Consider the following 25668-nt stretch of genomic DNA (forward strand, 5'->3'; position numbering starts at 1 on the left):
AAAATGTCATAAAATTTTTCCAAAACTTTTATTAAAGATTTTAAATTAATCATAAAAATCAAAACTTTACATTATTATTTGATAAAATTATTCAGATAATCCTATTTCAAATTTTATTTATGAAAATATACTTAATAACGTTTGTTTCACATACTTTTCCAATACTTTATGCTGACTATTATGTTCAGTCCAGGTCTTGATAGTTTGCAATATAATATCTGATTTCATGCAAATTCCACAAAAGTATTGCTTCAATGATGGACATATTTCAACATCAGACAATTTCAAATAAATATTTTCAATTTTTCCATGATAAATAATAACTTCAATAATTAATTTATTGGTCTCATGATTACTTGAGCAACGTATAGGTAGATTTATAGTTTCTTCCACTATGAATTCTTTATGGAGAGTAAACCGAGGTGTTCGTCCGTAAATCCATTCCCAGCTCTTCAAATTTCTCATATTCTCCTCAATTCCACTATATATTTCTTCATTTGGATAAATGTATTTAACTCTGTCTTCTTCGATCTAAATAAAATATTTAGAAATTAATTAAAAACAGGTTGAAATTCGTAACTCTATGTAATTTATATGAAAAAGTACAATTACTTCAATCATTGTCCAAAATTCAACAAGTGATAGAATTTAATGAAATCAAACTTCAATATAGCACTCACTTAAATAATACCACTCTCATAAAGTATGAATAATACTTATGAATGGATCTTCCTTCCGAAATATTAAATAAAAAACCCTTCAGTATTTATGAATTACAGTATTGTAAATGACATGTTTATCATCAAATTATATTATGCTGACTTTCAAATTAGCGAGTCTTATTGTTGAAATTCTTCAGTTCAGCAACACACTCGATTTAGTGCTAATTTCAGAGGTGAAAAAATTGCGGCATTTAATCAGTTTAACTGCGTATCAAATTTAAACAATATACAATCATTTTCTGTTTATTTCAAATATTTAAATATATTTCTTTTTTATCGTTTCAACTTTTTATATTACTCTAATTTTTAATATCCCAATTCAATGATCAATGGGTGGATTTTTATATCACTTACTCAAAAACTTGTATTGAAAGAACTGATATAAAACAATTGAATTTCAGTATTCAGATCAGTGTTTCCCAATCAGTGGGTCGCAACCCTTTCAGGGGTTGTGACCAGTATTACTGGTTAATGTCACGGTCTTCCAGTATACTGAAAGGGGTCACCAAATAAAAAAAAAATTGGAAAGTACCAAACAAGACAGTAATGTTCACTAGATATTAATGCAATAAAAAAATAACCTGAACTGGTTATTTCATTAAATATGTGAAAATGAACAATTTATATACACCAGCAATATGTTTAATAAGCAAATAAGCATTTCCAATTGTCTTTAATGACTATCATCAGGTTACAATCTCAAATATTAATGTTATAATCTGATAACAGTCACTGAAGGTAATCAAAAATGCATGTTTGCTTATTATATGAATGGCTATGTAAAAAAGCTGTTTATTTATACATATCTAGCAATAAGAAAATAAAATAAAATAAATGAAAGAAAATATACATTCAAATTTGAATAAGCTAAATTACTAGAAAGATGGCTAGATAAAAAAAAATACTTCAATAAATCTTAACAATTACATACTAACATGGGTGGCTGCACAGAGGACAAACATGGCACTTGCCCATCCCTGGGATGAAGTAAAAATTTCCACAAATTATAATCAAACATAATTGAAATAGATAACCTCACACCCTCAACTATGACTCACTTTAATGCAATACTGTATTCTATAATTTACTTGGGGGAGAAAACCCCAAAAAATTAAATTAAAATTTATTGATGAAATTATTTGTCTCTAAGCTTTACCCCCCTGGAAAATTTTCTGTGGACACCCATGCATACTAAGCATGGACGAGCCATTCTGGTTTGACCAGAAAGGCTTTAGAATGCTTGGAATGCAATTGTTAAAAATAAAATACTTCAATAAAGCATATCGGGTCATTTATCCCTTGTATATAAAAGAAAATTAATAGAATGCATAAAAAATAACTTAATAAATTTTCTGTATATATTTCCAATTTATTCAAATTGTATCAGCTTAATATTATAGCAAAGAAATTTGTTTAAACCATTCTATCTTGAATTTATCTAACAACAGACTTTGAAAACTACATTTATGTCTTAATTGCATATTTCAGGAGCGTATTTTCTTAATTATGCAGAGATTTTCAGACATTATGCATTAAAATATTCTTACAAGAAGTTTTATAAATTAAGATAATTTATAGATGCTGATTGATTACTTTATACACTCAAAATATTTCTTAGAATTTTATATCATTTCTTTATCAGCTATGTAGTAAAATTAAGTGGACTAACTGATATAAAAAGCGATAACCGAGTACTAGAACTCACTGTTTTGACAGTGCTTTACTGATTAACCTAACTGAAAATTTAATTATTTGACTGTTAAATTCCATGAAGGACATCCGTAAAAAATAAAGTTTGTAAAACCAATATTTATATAAAACAAATAATTTTCTTATATATTTAAATAAAAAATAATTAAATTAATAAAACATTTATGCAAATTAAAATCCTGTTTGAAGTGTGGAAGTATATGTTCATCAGATTCTAGTACATATTCATTAAAGTTTGAAACAATGCCATAGTTAAAATTAAAACTTGTTAAACAAGGTCACGTCGATTTTAACATAGAGAAGATTCTCAATTAATTGATTGATGACATATCACTCATTTTTTTAAAAATTTAAATAAAGCTTTTAATGAAATATTTATTGTCACAAGTAAAAATTTTTTAATTTTTTTTCCATAAACACAAGTGAAATTATATTAAAACACTGCTATAAGCTGGAAAATAATATAACAACTCAGACACCTCCTGTAAGTACAGAAGGTGTCTGTGAGTTATATTGTTTTCCAAATTAGAGTAGTGTTTTAATATATATAAAAAAAATTTAAAGTTTTAATTTTTTTTATTTACGTTTTATTATAAAAAGATTATTTAATAAGCTAATTCAATTTCTACTCCTCTCAAATACTAGTATCATCTACCAATGGCTGGGTGGCTGAGGTGTTAAGGCGTTAGCCTACTGCTCTGGAGACTTGGAATCGAATCCAAGTGATCAAAAAACTCAGGAATTTTTTCCAGATATATTTGGTTCCATCCCTTACTATCTGGTTGAACTCATGATAGGTATGAAAAAAGGCTCTTTTAATACCTACAGGGCAGAAAGAGTTAAAAAAGAACCTTTGTATCTACTATTTAACAGCACAAGGATAAAAAACATTATTTTCAAGTTATTATATAAGTTTAAACTTAATAATATAATAAAAATGATAGATATTCTTAAAAACTTTTTATTTTTAGCTCCATTATGTGAACAATTTTGGGTTTCTCAATTGTTAATAGTCTTTGTATCACTTTTAGCGATAAAACCTATTAAAGGTTGAGAAATATTTGAGCAATTATTGTTCAACTACCTACTATGTCTGCAAGGAAACAATTAAATAGCTGTTAAAGATATTTCTTAAACAATAACAATGCATAGCCATATGTAGAAGTATAACACAATAAAAGATAAAATTTAAAAACCTTTCCACAGATTTTGATAATGAAAATCACATTAAAAATCTTACTATAAATGAATATTTATGATATTTTGCATTATTAACCCATTAAATAACAGACTGCCATTAACTTATCTCTAAGATCTGAGGTTAATGTAAGTATGAACTCCATTCTTCTATGATGCGGTATAACACTTTCTTCATATAAATCTTTATCAACTTAATGAACCCAAAAGTTAAATAAATAAACTGTAAATGACGTTATATGTATTATGGTAAAAGATTAAACAATACTATATAAAAAATATGGTTTAATAAACAATACACTGTCGGCATTATCTAAACAACAATCAGCCAAATAAGTTATTAGCACTAAGATAACACACAACCATCTGCACAAAGATTTATGATTTCCAGTTTAAAAAAATGAATGAATACTTTGAAACAAAAAACCTTTTGAGGGTTTTTTTGAAGTTTAATTTACATTTTTAATATATAATGTCATGTCATAAAATATTTTTATGTTAAAATTCACGACATTTTTTACTTAAAAATGTAAATTTTTATGATTAAAATAGGAAGTTATCTGTTTTTAATTCACTTATCTCATACTTAATCAATTTAGATATTGGCCAGATGGCTGTGAAGTAAGGAATCCATCTATGCCATAACGAAACAGGATGTGAATCAGATATAGGATTTTTGATTTTTTAATAGACAAAGAATGCCTCATATTAAAGTCGTAACAATATGATGTTACAATGTCTCTGAAACACTGTAATGCAAAATGATAATGTTGAATTATACAGTTTCAGAGTCCACAGTTTAATCATTACAAATGTATAAATTTGAGTGAGAATGTTTGATCTCTGTAAATCAAGACACTTAAAAAAAGAGTCATCTACCTTTTTTCTCACATTCATTTCTTTCTAAATCCAACTGATCTAACTAAATATATGGATTCTGTAATAAAATTACAGGTAGTTATCATCAAACGTATACTACCCATTATGACGAATGAAAAAGCCGATGTCTTTACCATCCCCCTTGCATAGAAATCTGGTAAACCTATTTGTGAGCAAGAATCATTTACAATTGTAAAATTGAAGATAATCATATGGTCCAATATGTGTTGACATCTCTCAGGAAAATTTAATTTAATCTAATACAGTGATACCCTGAACTTATGCGATAGGTGGGACCGAGCGATAACTGCATAAGTCGAATTCGTGTAAGTTGGGGTATAATTTTGCAATTTGTGTAAAATCCAAGTTGGAGGTATGTAAGCTAATAAATATTCTCGTTAATCTTATCTCGTCTTTTGATTTATTCACGATTACAAGAAATCACCACATAGAGTCTCTCAAGTCTCCGTAGATATAAAATACACAGAAATAAATAACACAAAATAAATTGTAGCTATGCATCGATTCCGCGTGACACGTCCGAACATGTAAGCTGAACAAAGGTATGGGGGAGTGAATAATCAAGAGTTACCTGGAGCTCAAACAAAAGATGATTCGATGAGATTTGAAAATCACATAACTCTGGGTTTGCGTAAGTCGAGGTATTACTGTACTTTACAGCAACATACATACAACATTAAAATTTATATATATTTTTTATATTTAATGTCAATGATTTATAATTTATAATTTGTATGTTGCTATAAAGTATTGGATTATTATAACAATATAAAACAAAATTACAATAGATTAGACAATAATGTTTTTAATAATAGATTTTTGTTTTTTAAATGTCTATGGTTACAATCAATTAACCTCTATTACCAATGACTGTAACTATTTACTTGTGATAAAATGTTATGAAATTTTGAGAATAAACAAATGTTTTGTAATTCAAATAATTACCAATAGAATAAATTTCTTATTTCTAGAATTACAGATTAAAACTGGATAAATAGAATAGAATGAACAGCCATTTTCTTTTAAAAATAATACAAATTAAAGACTAAATACAAATAAGCTTTGCTGTCCCTTTACATTCTTTCCAACTGCAAGAACACAATTAATACTTGTATTTAATTCAGAGGGATTTTTAATCAACTTACATAACTGTAAGCAGGGAAGGGCTTCAAAGAAAAGATTGACTCTGTCAATAACTTCCACTTCCACGTTGATGACAGTTATCAATGGATAAGGCAGAATTATAACATCAAAATTTAGATATTATGATGTGAATTGATGGTCTTAATCTTCAATATAATTATTTAAAATTTATTTTAATGTAAAAAATAAAAAAACAACTTAAAAACTACTTAGAGACAGATAGCATCAGTAGTCAAATTAAAAAAATTTAACATAGAATTGAAGTAAAATAAAGAAAAATGTAATAGACTATTTAAAAAGTATAAAATCATTTAGCATTTGCACAATTTTTTTGTTACTTCAAGTTACTTTATTGCAATTGTTAAAATGTATTTCAGAATAATTCATATATTCTAAATATTTAAAAATAAATTTTTGTGGCAAAAATAAAATTATACTAATTTATAATAATAAGTTTTAAACACAAGGACATTTCAACTTCTGAACAGAATTTTAGTAATGGCAATGGAATTGTATGTGTTACGTAGTCCCAGTTATATTTCCTTCTCTAGGTACTCTCCCTCCCCATGCTGACATTCTTTATTGTTTTGTCGATAATGCCATGCCTGCAGAACAGAAGTCTTTTAGCTGATCTCTGAGCTTGGTCCTGCACATAATGGAGGAGATCAAAGGACTTGGTTCATAAATTCTGGATCTATAATCTGGATCTGTCACCATGCAATTATCACCTGTTTGGTCTTTCGAAAAAGTGAATCTCCTCTCTCTCATGACAGGACATTCACCAAGAACACCGAATCAGAGAGTTTGTCATGCAGTGGCTCTGATACCAGCCAAAAGACTTCTATCCCATTCTATTATAGAATCATTGTTAAAATGATGAAAGAATTGTCAGCATGTGAAGGGGCCGATCTACAGAAAAAATAATAATAAATTGGAACTATGTAACACAAACAGTTCCCTCACAATTACTGAAATTACAAATGGAAGTCGAAATACTCTCTTATATATAAGTTCTAACTCTTTAACAAACAGTACTTCACTACAATAAAAATTATACCATAAAAGATGAATTAATAGAGCTAAAAGATATAAGAAAGAAAAGATATAAATAATGAGCCATTCTTTAGGCATTTTTGGGTGTAAAAAAACTCATCATCAGAAAGATGGCATCTATAATAGAATACAATTGTACAGAGATCACGTATAGCCATTATATAGAAGAATGACTGAGCTGGAAAGACCTGAAATGCATTTTCATGTCAATGATGTAAAAACAAGATGCCTATAAAAAACTCAGTTTATGTTTTTTTGCTTAATTTTTGTAAAATCCAATTCACTAGTTGACAAATAAGATTTTACTTTATTTACGAAAAAAAAAAAAACAATTCCACATCTGGAATGAAAAGCCACAAACTTTACACTTTAACTTGCATTTAAATGGTTCAAAAATTCAATGAAAAAAAGGTTTTAGTTGCTGCAAAGCAAAATTTTAATTAAATGAATAATGTTTTCAGTACATAAGTTTAACATAAATAAGAATTATAACAGAAACTCTAACAAAGATAAGTAGGAAAAAAAATCTAAAATTCCAATTTAAAGAGCTATTTTATATGGATAGCAATAGTTAATTTGATTATAAGACAATACAATATATTTTTAAAGGCATTGTATAAAACAATAGTTCTACAAAAACAAATAAACAAAAAATCTAATTTGTTGGATTCTCTCCAAAACAAGATTCTAATTTTCATTACCAATTAGCTAGAATGAAAATGTTGACAACTAAAGTAAAAACTAGGTTCCAGCTGTATTTAGTCCTTGATATATAAAATAAGAGTCAGATAAGAAGACGTGGGTGTCCCTTGTAAGTAAAGTAAGAGGTATAGAGGATGCGATAATATCTAGAAATGGGTTTCTCTAACGGAGTATTGTGTTTATATTCGAAAAAAATTTATTTATATCAGCTACTGTTATTGTTCTCTTGAAAACAGTAAGCAATTAGTTAAATGTTTAGATTTATTTTATTGCATTCGGAAGTGAATTAATTGACGAATAAAACTTAATTTAAAATTTATTAACAAGTGTAGAATATAAAGTTATTAAATTATTTTGAAAATTTAAATAACTATTAGTTTTTAAATTGACTGATTGATTAATGGATTACAAGTTGACCTCAATTTTGTCCATTATGGGTTAACCCTACTGTTGACTAGACCAACAATGGGGTCAGTCAGAATGGATGAGGAACAGGATAACTATCCCATTCTTCATCCATGAGGAAAATATGAGGCTTTCTCTCTCATCCAACAATGGAATTTGCCAAAATGGATGAATGATGAGAGTGTTATCCCAACTCTCATCCATACATGAGTGATGAGGTTCTCTCCCTCATCTATGGATAGCTGCAGATCCCATTCTTCTTCCCTGAGGGATGAGACTTGAAATTTTCTAAATAAATTCATGATTTAAACTTGAAATAAATAAATTGATTTAAACTTGGATCCCTCATAATGATATGCTACTGAACAGCAATCTAGCTGACCTTGTTTAAATTGGATTAATATAATTAAAAATTAGTTTTCATCAAATAAAAATATATTATTTTTATCATTTATCTGTGCTTTTTACTCTTTTTCACCCTGCGGGCACTAAGAGGGCCTTTTTAATCATACTCATCGTTAATTTAATTCAATCAGGTTCACAATGTCGAGGCTTGTTGATGAGAAATGGAGTTCAACTTATCCAGACAGACAACAACCAAAAAATTCCTGGAGTTGCTCACTTGGATTTAATCGTGGGCCCCAGATAGGCAGATTGATGCCTTAACTGCTTCAGCCATCCGGTCATCCCCATTTATGTTTTAAAATTTTTGTATAATTTAACTGGTGCTATTGTCTTTAAATCTGTACAAATGTTTAAACTGAACAAAATTAACAATTTTAAAGTCTTTTGGAAATAAGAATAATAAAAGATAAACTAAAATATAAATATAATAATAAATAGTTGACACAGTTTTTAAGTACAGTGGAATATTTTCTATTGTGTACTTAATTATTATTTTCTTTGTTGTATGCCAAATTATTAAATTACAGAAAAGAGTTTAGAAGATTACAATTGTTTGTTCATATTCACTCTTAACCTTACAAAAAGAAAACAATTAACCTTGGAGAGAATGTATTCCAATTACCCCAATTAAAATCCAGAAGAAAAAACACTATTGGCAACTATTTTAAAGTACTTTAGGAGAAAGTACTATTTCTACATTTAAAATAAGATATTATAAAATTATTTTATATTTTAATAAAAATATTGCTTTTTTTTAAAGATTATTATGAGATGCATGCTTCGAATTGGTGTAATGTATATTTTTCTTTTATTGCTATTAAAAAGATATAAAAGATTTGTATTTTTATCATTTATATACATCAGAAAACTTGCTGATAACCTTAAAGATAACAGTGTTTTTCTCTGTTTATATATTTTGAAACAATAAAGGCATCAACCTGCTGCTCTAGGGATTTGACCCAGATTTAACCCAGGACCTCCCAAAAAATTTCCAAGCACATATGAACCTAGGTCAAAACACCCAAAAAAATTTCTGAAGTCTGCTCAGAAATTTCAAGGTTGGCTTGAACTGGATAGATCAGGCATTGACCCTAACCACCTTCCGATGATCTTTAGTATGGGGTTGATTGAACCTATAATGAGTATGAGAAAGGTTCTCTTAATGCTCATATGGTGATAAGAGTTAAATAAGCACTATTAAAAATAAAATGTCACAACTTTTTACTTTCCTGGCTCTGTTATACATAATGGAAAATATAGCAATCAGTCAAAAAATGATCCCTCAATGTTTTTACATGTTTGGATTCATGGGCCCTTAAAACATCAAGAAATTCAAAAAATTTGGCGTTTTTATCTGTATGTATGGATGTTTGTATGTATATGGCATGACTTTGTTCACCCTCTTTAAAGCTTAATAACTCCTGTGCATTTTGTTGAAAATTTCTGAAATTTTGCAGGGAGGTTTGTGTATTGGGGGATCGATGCTATTAAATTGTAGTTGTTAAAGGTCGACAAGGAAGATAAAGGGGGTTGGGTGTCATATCTCAAGTAGGGTCAGACTTAATGATGATTTTACTTGTTATTAACTTAGCATTTACAATGTTTTATAAAACTCATGTCTACCGTCAAAATTAAGCTTTTTGTTATTTTATAATAATTAAAACTTCTTTTTGCCAAGCAATGCCGGGCTCATCTGCTAGTATTATTATAATTATTATAGTGAATTATAAAAGGAATTAAAATAAATAAAACTGACAATGAAAGTTAAATATATGTAATATATTATTATACTGATTATGAAGAAAATCAACATATAATAGATAAAAATGATTACATTAAAGATCAAATATAGCAGACTACATAAAAGTTAACAAAGTTAATTTTTTATTTAACTAAAATACACATTAGTTGCATTAATAAATTTCAATGTTATGAGTTCTTATGCTAGATATGAAGTAATCTAATTGAATCTGATAAATTCACAAAGGATATTTAAGATAGCATCTCCCAAACTGACCCTTTTATCATATAAATTTGTCAAGTAAATGTTAGATAAACAAACAGGATGAGAAAATGTTTCGCAAGTCCTACGGCTTTTGATTAATTACCTTTTTAAGATAGAATCACAGCAGTTACACAAGACAAAAGACATTTTATATTAACGGATGTTGGTTCATTCAGTCAAATGCAAAAGATGTTGACTGTGATTCTTTCAAAATTTGATTTTTATTATCTACTTAATAGCTAGACAGTAGCTAATGCCCTTTTAAAATGTTTTTTAAGAATTTTAAGGAATTAAAGCAAGTTGTGATTCACCAAACTAACCAAAACTGAGAATGAACTTGAACATTGAAAATAGCCAAGTATCACATTTATTGATGCATTTGCCTTTTATAGTTAAAACATTTTTCATGAACTAAAAGCTATATTTTTATTAAACTCAAACTTATTTATGGAATAAGTTCAATTGTTCTAAAACAATTATTGAAAAAAAAATCATTATAGCTTATACCCTATAAATATTTTTAAAAATATATCAATATTTTATTGTCAATATTTGCAGTAAATGGCACAGAATTCTACATCTTTAACAATTTAATTATCTAAAATTTAATGTAAAATGAAATCTTTAAAGCTTTAGTTTCATACTTTGATTCTGTCCAGTTATTACTTGCATTAGAATGTGATGATATATTTTTTTTAATACACAATATAAATTATTATAAATTATTCTTTATTCAAATTTAATTTGAAGAAAGTTGATGACACATTTTAAATATCATCATATTTCTGAAAATAAAAATAAAGTTCAGGAAACTTTTGTCCACAAACACTTATAAAGTTCACAAACAATCATTTTTTAAACAGGCAGAACCATTTGATCAACTATAATTAGTAGATCCAAGTCTAAATTATCTGAAACATAACTCTCTATAGCAACATTTCCCAAAGTGATATGCTTACTTCCAAGGTTATATGGTAGTTTTTATCTATGTATCACTGATACAGAATCATTATTATAAAAAAAATGCTGGCAAGGGTTCTTGCTCAACTTTCCCAGCACTCAAACATAAGGTTGAGTCCAGAAAATTAGTCCAATAATTTTTAATTATACTACAATATAAAATTTAAATAACAACAAAAGATTAAAAGAAGTAATTTTTGTTAAAATAAGATAAATTTATCTATTTAAAAAAATATACTTAAAGTTTAAAAAATACAGTAGAGTCTCGAAAACTCGGCACTCGATAACCAGGCACTCCGGATAACTCGGCCACACCCTGGCAGAGCAAAAAAATCCTTAGTTAATTAATTTTCATTATAGACAGCTTTATGCCTCATAAAGTATTTTTCTGAGGTCTGTCTTATCAGGTAAATTACTGTACACAGTGTATTCATTAATTTTCATTTTCATGTAGTAAAGGCTCTATGCCTTCATAAAGGACGTACTTTTCCTTTGTTTAAGGTTATTTGGGCAGTTTATTCTCTGTTGTATTCTCAAGTAAACAATACATACAAGCACAGTAAAGTATGTTCTGAGGAAACACTCATACTTATTTTTTTTTAACCCCATTCCCAATAACCCGGCATTTTCACAAACTCGGTCACCCTTCGGTCCACATTAGGCAGAGTTTTCGAGGTTCTACTGTACTAAGACACTAGCTCGAAGTTAATAATGTGTGGTGCCATCTGTTATGAAAATTTATTATAAAATAAGTTTTCATATGATTAATTATTATAAGAAAACAAAAGATTTAATTTTGCAGTTAGAGATGTGTTTCATAAAAAAAATTACAAGTATAATTTTCATTAAGTCTAACCCCGTTTGAGATATGACACATGACGCATTCTATCTCTCCATCCCCTTGACCTTCAATTACCAAAATTTAATAGCATGAATGCTTCATATACAGAAATGATCACACAGAGCTTCAAAAATTTTGGTTCATACAGTCCTGAGATATAATGCAAGATAGATGCTGAAACATGAAATTTTGTAAGAGGATTTTTACATTTGACAAATGCAGAAAACATCAGATATGTAATGTATTGGTGAAATTTTGACCTATGTCATATTCTATGTTAGTTGGGAATGAAATATAATATTTTTCTTGCAGTAACAAATTATTTTAAATATATATATATATCATGTACTATTAATCACACATTATGTAATCTATTTCAGTGTTAAATTAGAAGAAAACAACAAATTCAAGTACTTTCATTGATTTTAATGTCAATGTCTTCAGGAATATATTTAAAATTAAAAGAATTAGAACATACAAAAGATTTCAAAAATTTGAAAAATGCTATGTTTATCTAGTACACGGATGTGGATTTTCTACTTTTTAATATACAAAATAATAAACAATAATGAACTTAATGAAAGATNATTTTAAATATATATATATATCATGTACTATTAATCACACATTATGTAATCTATTTCAGTGTTAAATTAGAAGAAAACAACAAATTCAAGTACTTTCATTGATTTTAATGTCAATGTCTTCAGGAATATATTTAAAATTAAAAGAATTAGAACATACAAAAGATTTCAAAAATTTGAAAAATGCTATGTTTATCTAGTACACGGATGTGGATTTTCTACTTTTTAATATACAAAATAATAAACAATAATGAACTTAATGAAAGATGAAAATAAAGAAAAAAATAATAATACTTGAATTGAAACTTGTTTCTTTATCTTTTCTCTAAATTTATCACCAGAAAAACAAGTTATATAGTACATATTAGTTGTTCATTGCCATCTAGTAGCATTCATCTCTCTTTTGTTCTTCTTTAATGGAATTACAAAGTTGGCATTCAGTTTATATACAAGTTTTTGATTATTTTGGTTCTAAAAGATTATTTAAAAATAATCCAAATAATTTAACTATTTCTAAAATTAAACAAAATAACTTCTTAGTTTGACTAACACCAAAATTAGAACTCATATAATATAGAATTTATAATTTATGTACATTTTAAATGTTTATATATATTGCATAGACATAATTTTACAGCATGATAATAGATGTAATTATATACTTATGAGATTTGACAATTAAGTTTTAAAAAATTTAGTAAAAATATATAAAAGTCCTCTAGAAAGATATATCTACCTAAATTTATTCTTACATTTCTATAACAGAAACTTTTAATTACATCAAGAATTTGTAGAGAAATTATAACAGTTTCAAATATTTTGTATTTATATGCAAAATTACATATTTAACTTACAGGATGATGTTTATAACAGCAATTATAACTTTGAACTGATAAACAACTATCTGTATTTATCTGTATATAAATTTGTTTGGATGATCACATTGTAAGTGCCATTTTTCTCTAAATATGTTTTGTTGAAGAATTGAATTCTAAATGCAATGTTTCCTGCTGCAAAAAAATATTGTGCTGATAGTGATGGTGTACGTGGCAGTATTTTGAAGTTGAATTTATGTTAAGACATAATGTTTAAAGTGACAAAGTGCAAGTCACATGACTTTTGGTGTTTAAAACATTACAGCTTATATTTACATCATTTTGATATTCCAGAGAATTTGTAACCTAGTGAGTTTTACAACATTTTATTGTAAAATTGAGATGAATTCATTCACTAGAAAAAGTATTTTTCACCTCTCCTGAAAAGTTTGTTTTTTGGCATTTAAACATTATGGCATTGCATACTTCATATATACTTCATTACTAGAAAAACATTCATATGTTTTTTTCATATGTATTGATAAATAGATTTAAATCTAATGAAACCATATATACTTTCTATATTATTTTAGTCTAGTTCCGCCAACCAAGATGGAATCTGAATAAATCCTCCTGAAAAATTTTCAATAGGGATGATATCTAGTTATTACTGTTAATATGGGCACACTAAATTATAAATAATGTTCCCCTGTAACCATGTTTGATTGCTAAGAAAATTTCATTTTGATAAATCCTCCTAGAAATATATATGTTTGAAATTCTTAATATCATTTTTGATGCTATATCTATAAAAATATCTATCATTGTTAATAATCAGGGAAACAAGATATTTCAAAATAAACACTTTGCTCTTCTAATGTACAGTCATCAATTAATGAATTAACTGAAATATTTACCATAAAAAAATCTACCTTTAATATATAACATATTAAGAAATGATAACGAACCACAATACCAAAATACCATTCCAGGAATGTACAATATTCCAACCAAGAATGAAGCATGGAAAAGAAAAACATCATATATAGGATACACATCCAGAGCATTTAAAAATACAATAAAGAAATACAAAGGTGATATGATATAACATGAAAAGTAATAAATGGATCATCATGAAGATTTGCAACAATGCAAGAGAACAAAATATATTGAAACCAAGCAAGAACTCCTGTATTAGCACATAATGTACAGATGCTGAAAATATATAAAAGTCCATTAAGGGTAATTGTCTTAACCAGGGGTCACCAAACTACGGCTCGCAAGGTCAGTTCATCTGGCCCACCCGCGCACTGTGCCACAAATGAGCTAAAATATAATTATTTATATGGAAATATCATAGATTGTAGACAAACTTACTATGTAGAAAAAATTAAAATAAGTGTAAGTAAGAATGCCAAAATTGGTTCAATCTGACTTTTGTATCTGACAGTAACATAATATTTAGGAAAATCGGTGAAACAAAATGTTCGGCAACTTTTTGCAAATTTGGATAACAGTGCTTTTTGTGTAAGTACTTGCAATGATGTTTCTAAGAAAATGGATGACAAGCTTGCTGCAGTGATCATGTTTGTGTATTGGTAAATAAATATATTGGTTGATGTTGTCGAAACCGTGTTGTATTTGCTTATTGTGTACTGGCACAATGAAGTGACGTTTTTCTCAACACTGGGCTAGTTGAATCTTTTATTTAGTTAGTATATAAATAAAAGAAAGTACTAACTAAATAAAAGATTCAACTAGCCCAGTGTTGAGAAAAACGTCACTTCATTGTGCCAGTACACAATAAAAAAATATATTGGTTGTCTTTATTTTTTGTGTATTCAGTGTACTGTATTGAACAAAATAGTTATGTGGCCCATGCTCATCATTCCCTGTTATCTGGCCTGCTGTGAACAAAGTTTGGTGACCCCTGGTCTTAACAAATGGATTAAGACCAGAATTTGTATCAAATACACTAAGGCTAAATAAAGTTGCAGGATTTTACAAGTAGTTAAATGTTTACCCTAAATTTAAAAAGTATCTACAGTTGTATTACTATTTTTATATGAGTCCACACAGAGGTATGAAAACAATTTGCACAGTGTTGAGTTTAATTAATTTTAAATATTGTAAGTACATGTTGATATGTTGGAAACATATGCATCTATTTCAATTTTGAATTTTAAACTTGTTCTACCAAATTCATTTGATAATGATTATGTATTATGGTTTTATAATTTTATAATATTTGATGAATCTGATGATGATCCTTTAAAGGAATTGGAAATACATGTTCACAGAAAACAAATTCTGGAAATTATAGGTGGATTTTTTATTATACAGGCCATCTTTCATATTTGTGGTGTATTAGTTCCAAGATGCTCAAGTTCCTTAAATAAAATGGTGTAGTATTTGCATATAAATTATGCATATCCTCCTATATAGTTTAAATAGCGCCTAGATTACTTATAATACTTAATGCATTGTAAATACTATGTAAATAGTTGTTATATTGTATTGTTTAGAGAATAATGACAAGAAAAAGTTCTGCACATGTTCAGTACAGTAATAACCATTGCAGGTCTAACTATACAGTATATTATCAACAGTCTAACATTTTCTTTCTTTGAATATTTACATACTTCTTTCATTTAATGACTTGAATATTATATTATTTATAGTTCTTAGAAGAAACTAATTAAAGATGAGCATAAAAGTTTGAAAAAATGGAAAAATAGAATAAGATTTTTGTTTTAAAAACATCCATCTTATTTTTCCGATTGGCTGATAAGTGACATATGTATTGTAATGAAAATAATATTATGAATATTAATATTGTTATAGAGTTACTTTTATGAGAAATATACAATTATATCTGATTTCCAGAATAACTGTTAATATGATCATTCTGTTTTTAAAAATCTTTAAATGTTTGTTTTGTTCAAAAGATTCTTATTCTGTACGTTGCCTTTTGAATAAATTCTGTATTAGTGTTAATGATATTTACTTAAAATATAAAATAACAACTTCATAATCATGCAGTCATAGCAAGAAAGAGAATCAAATATAGATCACACTTTTTATTACTAGAAACTAGACAGATAGATGATCCAAAATTTGGTCTTTTATATCAAAGTGAAATAATTTAAATTTCTTTTTATACAAAATTGAAAATTTATTTTTATGTATTTTGTTTATATAGTTTTATGGGTATGCCAAATGACTGCCAGATTAAATCAAGCTATTTACTGCTATTATTTTTAATGAAATAGTAAGAATCTGAGGATGGTTATATCAAAACTGAATACATCTGGAAGGGAAGATCAGGATGAAGATCTGGGGCGATTCTTTTCTTCCAGAATATTATAAATTAAATTATTTCTAATTATTAAATGTAACANATTGATTAAAAATAATAGCGGTAAAGTAGCCTGACTTAATCCAGCAGTCATTTGACATATTACTAAACTATAGTGTTTCGGGATGTTTATATATTTTTATGGGTTTTAAAGAAACCTAAGACGAAATTTTGCCGAGTTCCTAAACACAATGTTTTAATAACAATTTGGACATCACCCATATGATACAACAAGAAATTTCACACTGATATGAGAAGTTATCAATACATTGTCTTTAGAAACATATGTATGCCAACATTGACTGTTAGATACTTATTTTTTGTGACTGATCTGATTCCCATCTCCCTTTCTCATGCCTTGGTTAGAATATATGTTTTAAATTAAAATGATGTAAACATTTACTTAAAAGTTTCATTTTTGTAATAATTTAGAATAATGTAGCATTTGAGGAAATAGATAATAAACTTTAAAAAAGACTTACTAAATAGTGCAAAGAGTATTTTTGGTGGCTTTAAGTGTAGAAAAAGTCAACTTACGCCATAAAAATTGTGAAAACATTTTGCAATTTCTTGTGCAACATCTTCAACTTCTAAAATTGGATACAACTCTTGCAAATTGATAACTTTTGATTTTACACTTTCAGTGGCTTTGTTGATTATTCCATCCTAAAATTAAAATAAATATAACATAAATCATCTTTAGTATTGTTTATATTATAAAATTTAGATCAATTATAGTATTAAAATACTAATACTAATACTAATACTAAAATACTAATAATGGACTATATACTGTAGCTAGCCTGAATTCTATTTATTAAAGACACAACAGACTCAGAAAGAAATTTTCCAGCATGAGAAGTAAGGAATAGTTTTGATTGAATCATTCAAGAAAAATTACAATATGAGATGTATTGAGTAGGTTATCTTCTACTTTAATAATACGAAACATTACACTGTTCATTTTGTATTGATTAAAATATTTATCTGTTTAGAACTCTTTTAAGATAATTTCTTTGTAGTAAAGCTGATTTTTCTATTACAAAAGTTACATATGGCTAAAGAACAGGCTTATTACACATTCAGCCTATTTAATGAACTTATCACAAAATACTTCAGTTAGATCAGACGATACCCTTAAAAATGAAGGGGCAAAACCCCCCAGATAATTTTTCGAAGTCTCTCCACCAAGTTAGAAGACAGCTAGTATTCCTTTGGAAGATGTTGTGTGTATGATTACATCTAGATTTGGAAAGCAGTCATCCAATCACTGAGACCAGCATCCAGAGCTGGCAGATTGTACAGACACTCCCACCAAAGTGACCATCTCCAAGTAAAGGAAACTGGGCTCAAAGAAAGGCTGTAATGTGACTTTTGGATGAGCCCAGACATGTTCTAACTAAAAAGGGAGAAAGGAAAGATCATTTGATCAGGAATGGATTGAACAGTCAACCCTTGTGTCTCTACTACTAATATTTGGCAACATTAGCGTGATGCAAATCAGTTATCTATCATCGTGAGTCTGGCAAATTTATAGTACGAATATTTTCTGTATTTAGGTTTAATAAAGCATTAAAATAGGTATCTAATTATTATTTTTTTTACCTACATATTACATATTTTATGTTAGTTCATTTAATTGTGACAGCTGCTTAATTGGGCCAAAATGGACTAGTCCCAATGTGTCCCAATTAAGCAGAATCGATTGTATTTAAAAATGCAACTTAAGGGAAATTCCCTTATTGGGTATTAAATTAAATGAGATCATTGACATCACTGCAACATAAGTGCAATCACCAATCCAGAATCGTAAAACATTTATTCTATAGCTAATATTTCTGCAAAATAAAGTAGTTTATACTTTCTGTCAGAACATAAAATGAATTTAACCAAAATTTCATCTGGATTGGACAAAAATATATATACAGTAGTTACAAGGAATTCACACACACGCGCGACAGAGTTTATATTAGTAATATTGTTCTTTGTCCAGTTATCCAGTTATGGACAGGCAGGGTAAGAAAATATAAATTCCCTTTCTTTCTATTTAACTAGCATTTCTCTTGCTTAACTTCCTACCAATTTCCTCCTTTCTTCTTCACATTATGCTTAATTTTGTCCATCCAACTATATCTAGGACTCTGTTGAGGACCTTTTCTTTACATGTTTATTTCAAATATTTCTAGACCCTGGTACTAAACAATACACAACACCGGGTATAGTCAACAACATACCTTACAAACTGATGACCAGTGTGCAAAGAAAAAAACAAAACTTTGATTTTGTTTTTTCTTTGCATACTGGTCATCGATTCGTAAGGTATGTTGTTGACCCTGATACTATCATGAGTTATAAAAATTAACAGAAACCCAAAATTTCTGGCAAATGGGGCAATGATGAAGCTATAACAGGTCTTACATGCCAAAAGTGTCAACTGCTTGAAAATGCCAATGGAATACCAACTAAACTGTAATATTTACTTTTATATACTATTTCTTAAATCTTGTAAATTTAAATTTGAAAATTTTCTATTTTTGTTTTAACTTTAGCAGTATTAGGGCATTAGAATGACTCCATTTTCATGCTCATCATGACCTATGAAAAAAAGCTACATGATAACAGACAAAATTGACATTTCCAAGTCAAACAATCCACAAAAATTTCAGAGTATGACTTGGACTTGAATCAAATTCTCCAGAGTAGCAAGCTGAATTCTATTGTTTAAACCATACTGGTGGTCTTTCCTGTATTTAAATCAAAATATTACTGTGCCAACATGATTATTTTTTCATAAAATGAATTATATGAAAGTGCATGACAAAAATATATTAATTTGTAAAAGAAAAAAGTTGAAAACTTGGAAGAGACTCATACTTTGTTTGCATTAAGTGGTTGTCAACAATCTAATGTGTCATCAGTTTGTGACTTTATACAAAAAAATATATTATATTTATTACTTTAAATTTTAAGATACTTACTCTATTCTTATTCAAAACTTCTTTCAGGATTTCTGACTTCACAGAAATTAATACTGTGCAATGATGATAAGCATTATCTCTGCCTAGTTTAGATGCAGTACCTGATATCTATCAATAAAAAGCAGAATTACATTAAACAGAAAATAAAATTACATTTTTGGCAAAACAAAATCTTAAAAAGTATGAATAACCTTTATATTAAACTATATACAGTCAACAAACTCACTTTATTCTATAATAAATCATAAATTATGCTCTCTATGAACATTATTTAACTGAATATGCATACAAATACATTCCTCCATTCATAGCAAACGTGTGTTACTATAAGTAAAATGTAGACAAATGCAAATATACCTAGTTTCATGCATAAATTATATATCACCAATATTAATATGTTCCTTTGAGTAGTCTGTTTTGTAAATTCATCTTGAATACCATACTTTTCAAACTAAAAATCAAGATAATGTGTGATATCCACAAAACTATGTTAAGGGATCTGGTCTTTTGACTAATTTATATATGCAAACATAAAAATAAATATATAAATATTCATTTCATCAATTAAAAATAGGCCAATGAAAATTATAAATGTCTGAAAAAGTTTAATAATAAATAGGAATAATTAAATATATAGCAGAGATGACAACCATCAACTTTTTGCACTGACAGTAAGCTTCTTGGGGAGTCCTATCAGCTTGTCAGTGCATTGTATAATTTATCGGCTTTTTCCCAACTTCAGTTTTGCTTTCTCTGTTTTTTATTCTGGTATCTTCAAGTTAAATCCACTTTAAGTTAGCTGAATTAGGATTCACCAAAATTTTCTTTTATATGCTTGCATAGAAGTAGGGTTGTCAAGAGCTTGCATGGGACACAACAGTAAATCAGGCCCCTTTTGCCATATATATATATATATATATATTTTTTTTTTTTTGAACAAGTGAAACACATAGAACGTTTCTTCATTAATAAAAATCAATCTTAATTTATTTTCTGTTAGTAAAAATAAAATTAATTCTATAGGGGTAGGAATACCTAAATTTTCTCTGAACTTGCGAAAAAATCCCCAGCCTCTCTCCACTTGACAGCTCTCATTATATAAACATTGTTAAGCACAATGTATTAAAAATAAATCAAATGCCATTAATTATCAATGCCATAATTAAAATTGCCATAATTAACATCAGACTATTTTTTGCTACTATTATTAATTAGATATTAAGTAATTTGGTATTAGAGGTGAATGTTAGGTACCAACTCTTATTGAAATTAATAATTATTAGTGATGTAACGAATATTCGGTTACTATTCGGTATTCGGTCTATTCGGCCTATTTTTCACTATTCGGCCGAATACCGAATATTTAATTACTATTCGGCCGAATACCGAATACCTAAAAACAGGAGTAACAAAAACACAGTAAATTAATCATTTTGGTATTTAGATATAATGTAATCGAGTTAGTGTTGTTTGTTTCTATTTATTTATAACTTGTAACATGCACAAAATAAAAAAGAAAATAATATTAGTCACATATATTTACAATTTATAATTACAAAGATCAGCACACGTACACGTCTATCGTTGGAGAATCCTCGCACATCTGAGGGTCTGACCCTACCTATCCTTCTTTTTAAGCGCTCGTCTTTGCTCTTCCCTTTCTCTTTCCTCTATAGCTCTAATCCATGTATGCCTGTGCATACATCATAATACGCGCTCACGATACTTTCGATTCGTCATTTTTCCGTTGTAGAGTTTCCATTTTACAATTACGTGACTCAGCCTGGTGATAACGGAGAAAAGAGACAGATAGGACGTCGATATAAGTCACAATTATGATTTCACAGATTCGAGACAGCTTGATAGCCCGAACGGCCCCAGGCTTTCGCCCGTGCACGCTAAGTGACTTTCATTACAAGCATTTAGCTTTCGGAAGTCTATGATAACAATTGTTTGGCATTGACAGCCGCGAATTTCGTGCCAATAAGCTGCCTCGACTCGTTCGATTATGTTATCAACTCAATTTCATATTTATTTTCACATTTTCACTTCGTGGTCCTTCTCTGTTCTTTTTTCGTTATTTACACGTGTAAGTCATTTCATTGTTATCCACATTTGATATCATCATTTATCTCGTACTTCCATGACGCTCATGTCTGTCCGCTACAACTGCCAAGAATTAACGCGATTGGCGAAGCGTAGTGACAGCGGGCCAATAGAGAGCAGGATCCTTGCCATAATGAGGTTTGCGCGCCAATTTTCGTACGTGCGTTAATCAAGCCGAATAGTTTGGCCGAATATTCGGCTATTCAGCCACGCTCTTGGCCGAATATTCGGTATTCGGCCTGAGGCCGAATATACTATTCGTTACAACACTAATAATTATAATAATTTATTAAATAATTTTAAAATAGGCCTAGCAAAAATAGTATTGTTATTAATATCGATAGTAGCAAAAAATAGTCCAATTAAAATTATGGTGATTGTTTGATTTAGATCTTATGATATTCTTGTGCGTGGGTTTTAAAATAGAAATTCCAAACATGTCTGGGGTCAAGTTTCCAGATTGGACAATTAATCAAAAAATGAGACTGAAACTACTAAATTGCATTTACTTAACATATTTTTCAGCTTTTTGTCCAATGTCAGCCTTCTTAACGTTTTGAAGTTGATTGGATCTGTATTGGAAAGTCTGAATATATTATATGGAACATTAATAATCTTAACTATTTCTATAGCTTCAATTTAATATTTTTACTATTAAAATTGGCCACAACTTTATTAGATCAAGCATTTGTTGAGAAAGTTCCTCAGATATAAATTCAACTTGAGTTATTTTTCTTGGAGTGAAAAGTTTTTAAAAAATTCCAAACACACTTAGTCTATCAACCACAAGAAAAATAAGAATTGAAAGAAAAAGCCAGATTACTACTAAGCAAGAGCAATGTATCATTTAAAACTGAAACTGATCTTAACATTAATCAATATCAGACCTTCCTTATGTCTTCCAGCAATACTTCATTAGAAACAAATGTTTTTGGCTAATTTACAAGCCTGTTTCAGGTTCTAAACCTTCAAACTGAATGATTTACAGAAAAAAAGCACTGTTAACTTAGCTTAAAAATTATTACAACTATTCAATTAAAGGACAAGAATTATTAAGACGTGAATTATTAAGACATCCTTCTAGTGTAAAAACTAAAAAAGTAATGAACAAAAGAAAACCTACAATCTTGGAAATATTTCTTCCTTTCCTTGATTATTACAATAATGATGATGATAATGAGATAGACAAATGGCAAAATGATTAAGGTGTCAGTCAACCAGTGGAGATCCAGGAATGAATCCAGATGTGTCAAAAAACCCTAGCAATTTTTCAAATCTCTGACCCATTGCTGTCAGAGATGGGTATGATTAAAACAAGCCTTCTTAATGTTTGCAGGCACTAAGAGGCACACAAGAGAAAAATGGGGGGGAAAAAAGCAAATTAATGGGAATAAAAATAACTCAGATTACAATTAGGGTACCTTCTCATGAGGAAAGAGGACAATTAAAAAAAAACACACATTCCCATACATTTTTCAAAACAGTTTGCATTTTCTGAAGAATTTTTTTTAAATATCCAAAATCCCATACAGTTCAGAAAATTCTGAAGTTGACAACTGTAGTTGAAAATAAAGATGTATGGAATATGAGGAAAAGTTAAAATATGTGCAGAGAATGGAAGGAAGCATATATTGTAGCTAACCTCAAGCAAACGTGGAAATTTTGAGGTATCTTTGTATTTATAACTAATGAGATATGAAAAGAACAAAAATTATTGGTAAAATTATAGTAAACTACCAAATGGATACTTTATATTCTCCTTGAATAACAATATCTTCTCTTTCTGATATGGAAACATCAAAGTTCCATTTCTGTAAAGCCTTACACATGATTTCCAAGTTTGTTCTACGTTTATATTTAGAACGTGAAGTTAAAAAGGAACAATTAAGATTTCCTAAATCATGATACACAGTTCCACCTCCACTGTTTCTTCTAACTAACATTATATTATTTTCTTCAAGAACTTTTAAGTCGCATTCAACCCACGGGTTTTGGTGACGACCAATAATTACTGCAGGACGATTCCACCACATTAACAGCAAACCAGGATGCTTATTCTTGAAATCTATCTTGGAATAAATCCAATCTTCAAAGGATAAATTTCGATAAATGTCTCTAGATTTTGAGAAAATAACTGTTCCAGATAAAAAGTCAACATAACTGTTAGTCGACAGATTTCTTCGATGAAATGTTAATGATTTTAAGATTGTTTTAATTTGTAAGATCATTTTTAATACTTTAAAATACAAAATTTTTTGGTGCGATGAACGAAAAAATTCAGTTTTCCACAGGCATGTTGCTAACAACACAACACGTGGCCAACACTACACTAGGGAAAAAGCACGTGGAACTAGCTATAAGTCATTAAATAATCTGTAAACGTTCATAAATTATTAAAAATTTTGAAAACAAAATATTATTTTATTTAACGTTTTTGAAATAATTAAAATATTATTTAATATTTATAAATATAAAAATTAATTTGCAAAAAACTCATAATGACTACATCTGACGCCAGGTTACTTATACTAAATCATTTTCGTTTGACTTTATGAAAGAAAAATTATTGTATTTGGTTTATTTATAAACAAAATAATATTTTAAAATAATTATAAATTAAATTTATGTTAAAATAAAATAATGAGTGCATATAGTATGTAAACACAACAATAAGTTTGCATTATCCACTTATACATTCTAATTTTATTTTCTACAGCATTTGANTATTTTATATTCTGTATTAAAAAAAAAAAATTTAAAGTTTGTAAAAATGTTATAATGGCAGAGTTGCCAGATTTGGCGAAAAATCGCCGATTAAGCTACTTTTGATGGCGACAAAAAAAAGTGTTTTGGAAATTATCACCAATTGGGCAATTTTAGTTTTTTTTCATCATAAAAGTTGAAGACGGCTCCACACATTCGGTATTTCCGAATAAGGGACTGCCCATAAATTACCTCAGCATTTTTCCTGAAATGTTTACGCCCCATCTCCTCTTATCTGAGTTAGCCCAAGTTTTCTCTTCGGACGTTCAACAAAATTCAAGCTCCCTTAAAACCTTTATTACTGCATGAATAATAGTTACCATAAGTAGAAACGAAGCATACAAAATATTTTGAAAAACATATAAGAAAATGCATAAACACTATAAAGTTTAACACTGGCAAAGTAAGCAAAGCGCTTAGTAACTGGACACATCCTAAGTTGCAAAGCAGTAGGGACATGGAAATTTTGCCATTTTGAGTATTCACCTTCGTGTGAAAGGCCAGTGTTGTTTAAATTTCAACTCCACAAAACAAGTACTATTTTTTCTTATAGCAAAGATGTACGGAAATTTATCTGATATTCCTTACTGTGAAGGTAAGTCGTCATTTAATGAGCGTTTTTGGTTAAAGTTCAACGTGGAAATGGTTTCCTCCCGTAGTGCATTGTTCTGTAGTGAAATGTTTTACTAGTAGAACACTTGTCGAAATACTATACGTTGCTTTGGCCTGTTATAATCGTTTAATTAAACAACAGCGTAACAAACTCTTTTATTAAAGACGAGAACACTGCTTAATGTTGTTCTGTGTGCACTTTAACCGAAGTGGAAGAACGAATCTCGAATGATCGTTAGCAAATTGGAATGGAAAGTCAAATCCAGTTGATTAAGTGGTAGCCGGGTGAAAGGTCAATTCCGGGTAAAAGTGTCGTAGTTGGGTGAAAGATCACTTCCGGATGACTGTCACATTCGGTGATTTGTCGAAATCCGTGCAAGAAGGCTCGGCAAAACGAGTGTTATTTTTA

At 28.6% G+C, this 25668-nt stretch overlaps 1 protein-coding gene across 1 annotated transcript; it reads right to left on the reverse strand.

Annotated features, from left to right (window-relative positions):
- Window positions 1-100: 100 nt before the first annotated feature.
- On the reverse strand, window positions 101-24201 carry LOC111636001 (lipoyltransferase 1, mitochondrial-like). Its single transcript, XM_023381152.1, has 4 exons — window positions 23633-24201; window positions 19779-19886; window positions 17338-17466; window positions 101-531 (listed from the first exon to the last, which is right to left on the reverse strand). The coding sequence occupies exons 1-4, from the start codon at window positions 24110-24112 to the stop codon at window positions 118-120; spliced, it is 1131 nt and encodes a 376-aa protein (XP_023236920.1). The 5' UTR covers window positions 24113-24201; the 3' UTR covers window positions 101-117.
- Between the last annotated feature and the right edge of the window lie 1467 nt (window positions 24202-25668).

The sequence above is a fragment of the Centruroides sculpturatus genome, unplaced genomic scaffold (genome assembly GCF_000671375.1).
Source record: "Centruroides sculpturatus isolate CEXI.00-Female unplaced genomic scaffold, Cexi_2.0 scaffold1015, whole genome shotgun sequence".
In the NCBI taxonomy this organism is placed as follows: Eukaryota; Metazoa; Arthropoda; class Arachnida; order Scorpiones; family Buthidae; genus Centruroides; species Centruroides sculpturatus.

Excerpts from the sequence above, each read along its gene's own strand:
- LOC111636001 (XM_023381152.1), bottom strand. The coding sequence starts at position 24,112 with ATGATCTTACAAATTAAAACAATCTTAAAATCATTAACATTTCATCGA. Across the intron at positions 17,467-19,778 it reads AAGTTTTGAATAAGAATAGA|GATGGAATAATCAACAAAGC; the intron begins GTAAGTATCTTA and ends TTTTAATTTTAG. Across the intron at positions 532-17,337 it reads GTTTTCACAATTTTTATGGC|ATCGAAGAAGACAGAGTTAA; the intron begins GTAAGTTGACTT and ends TATTTTATTTAG.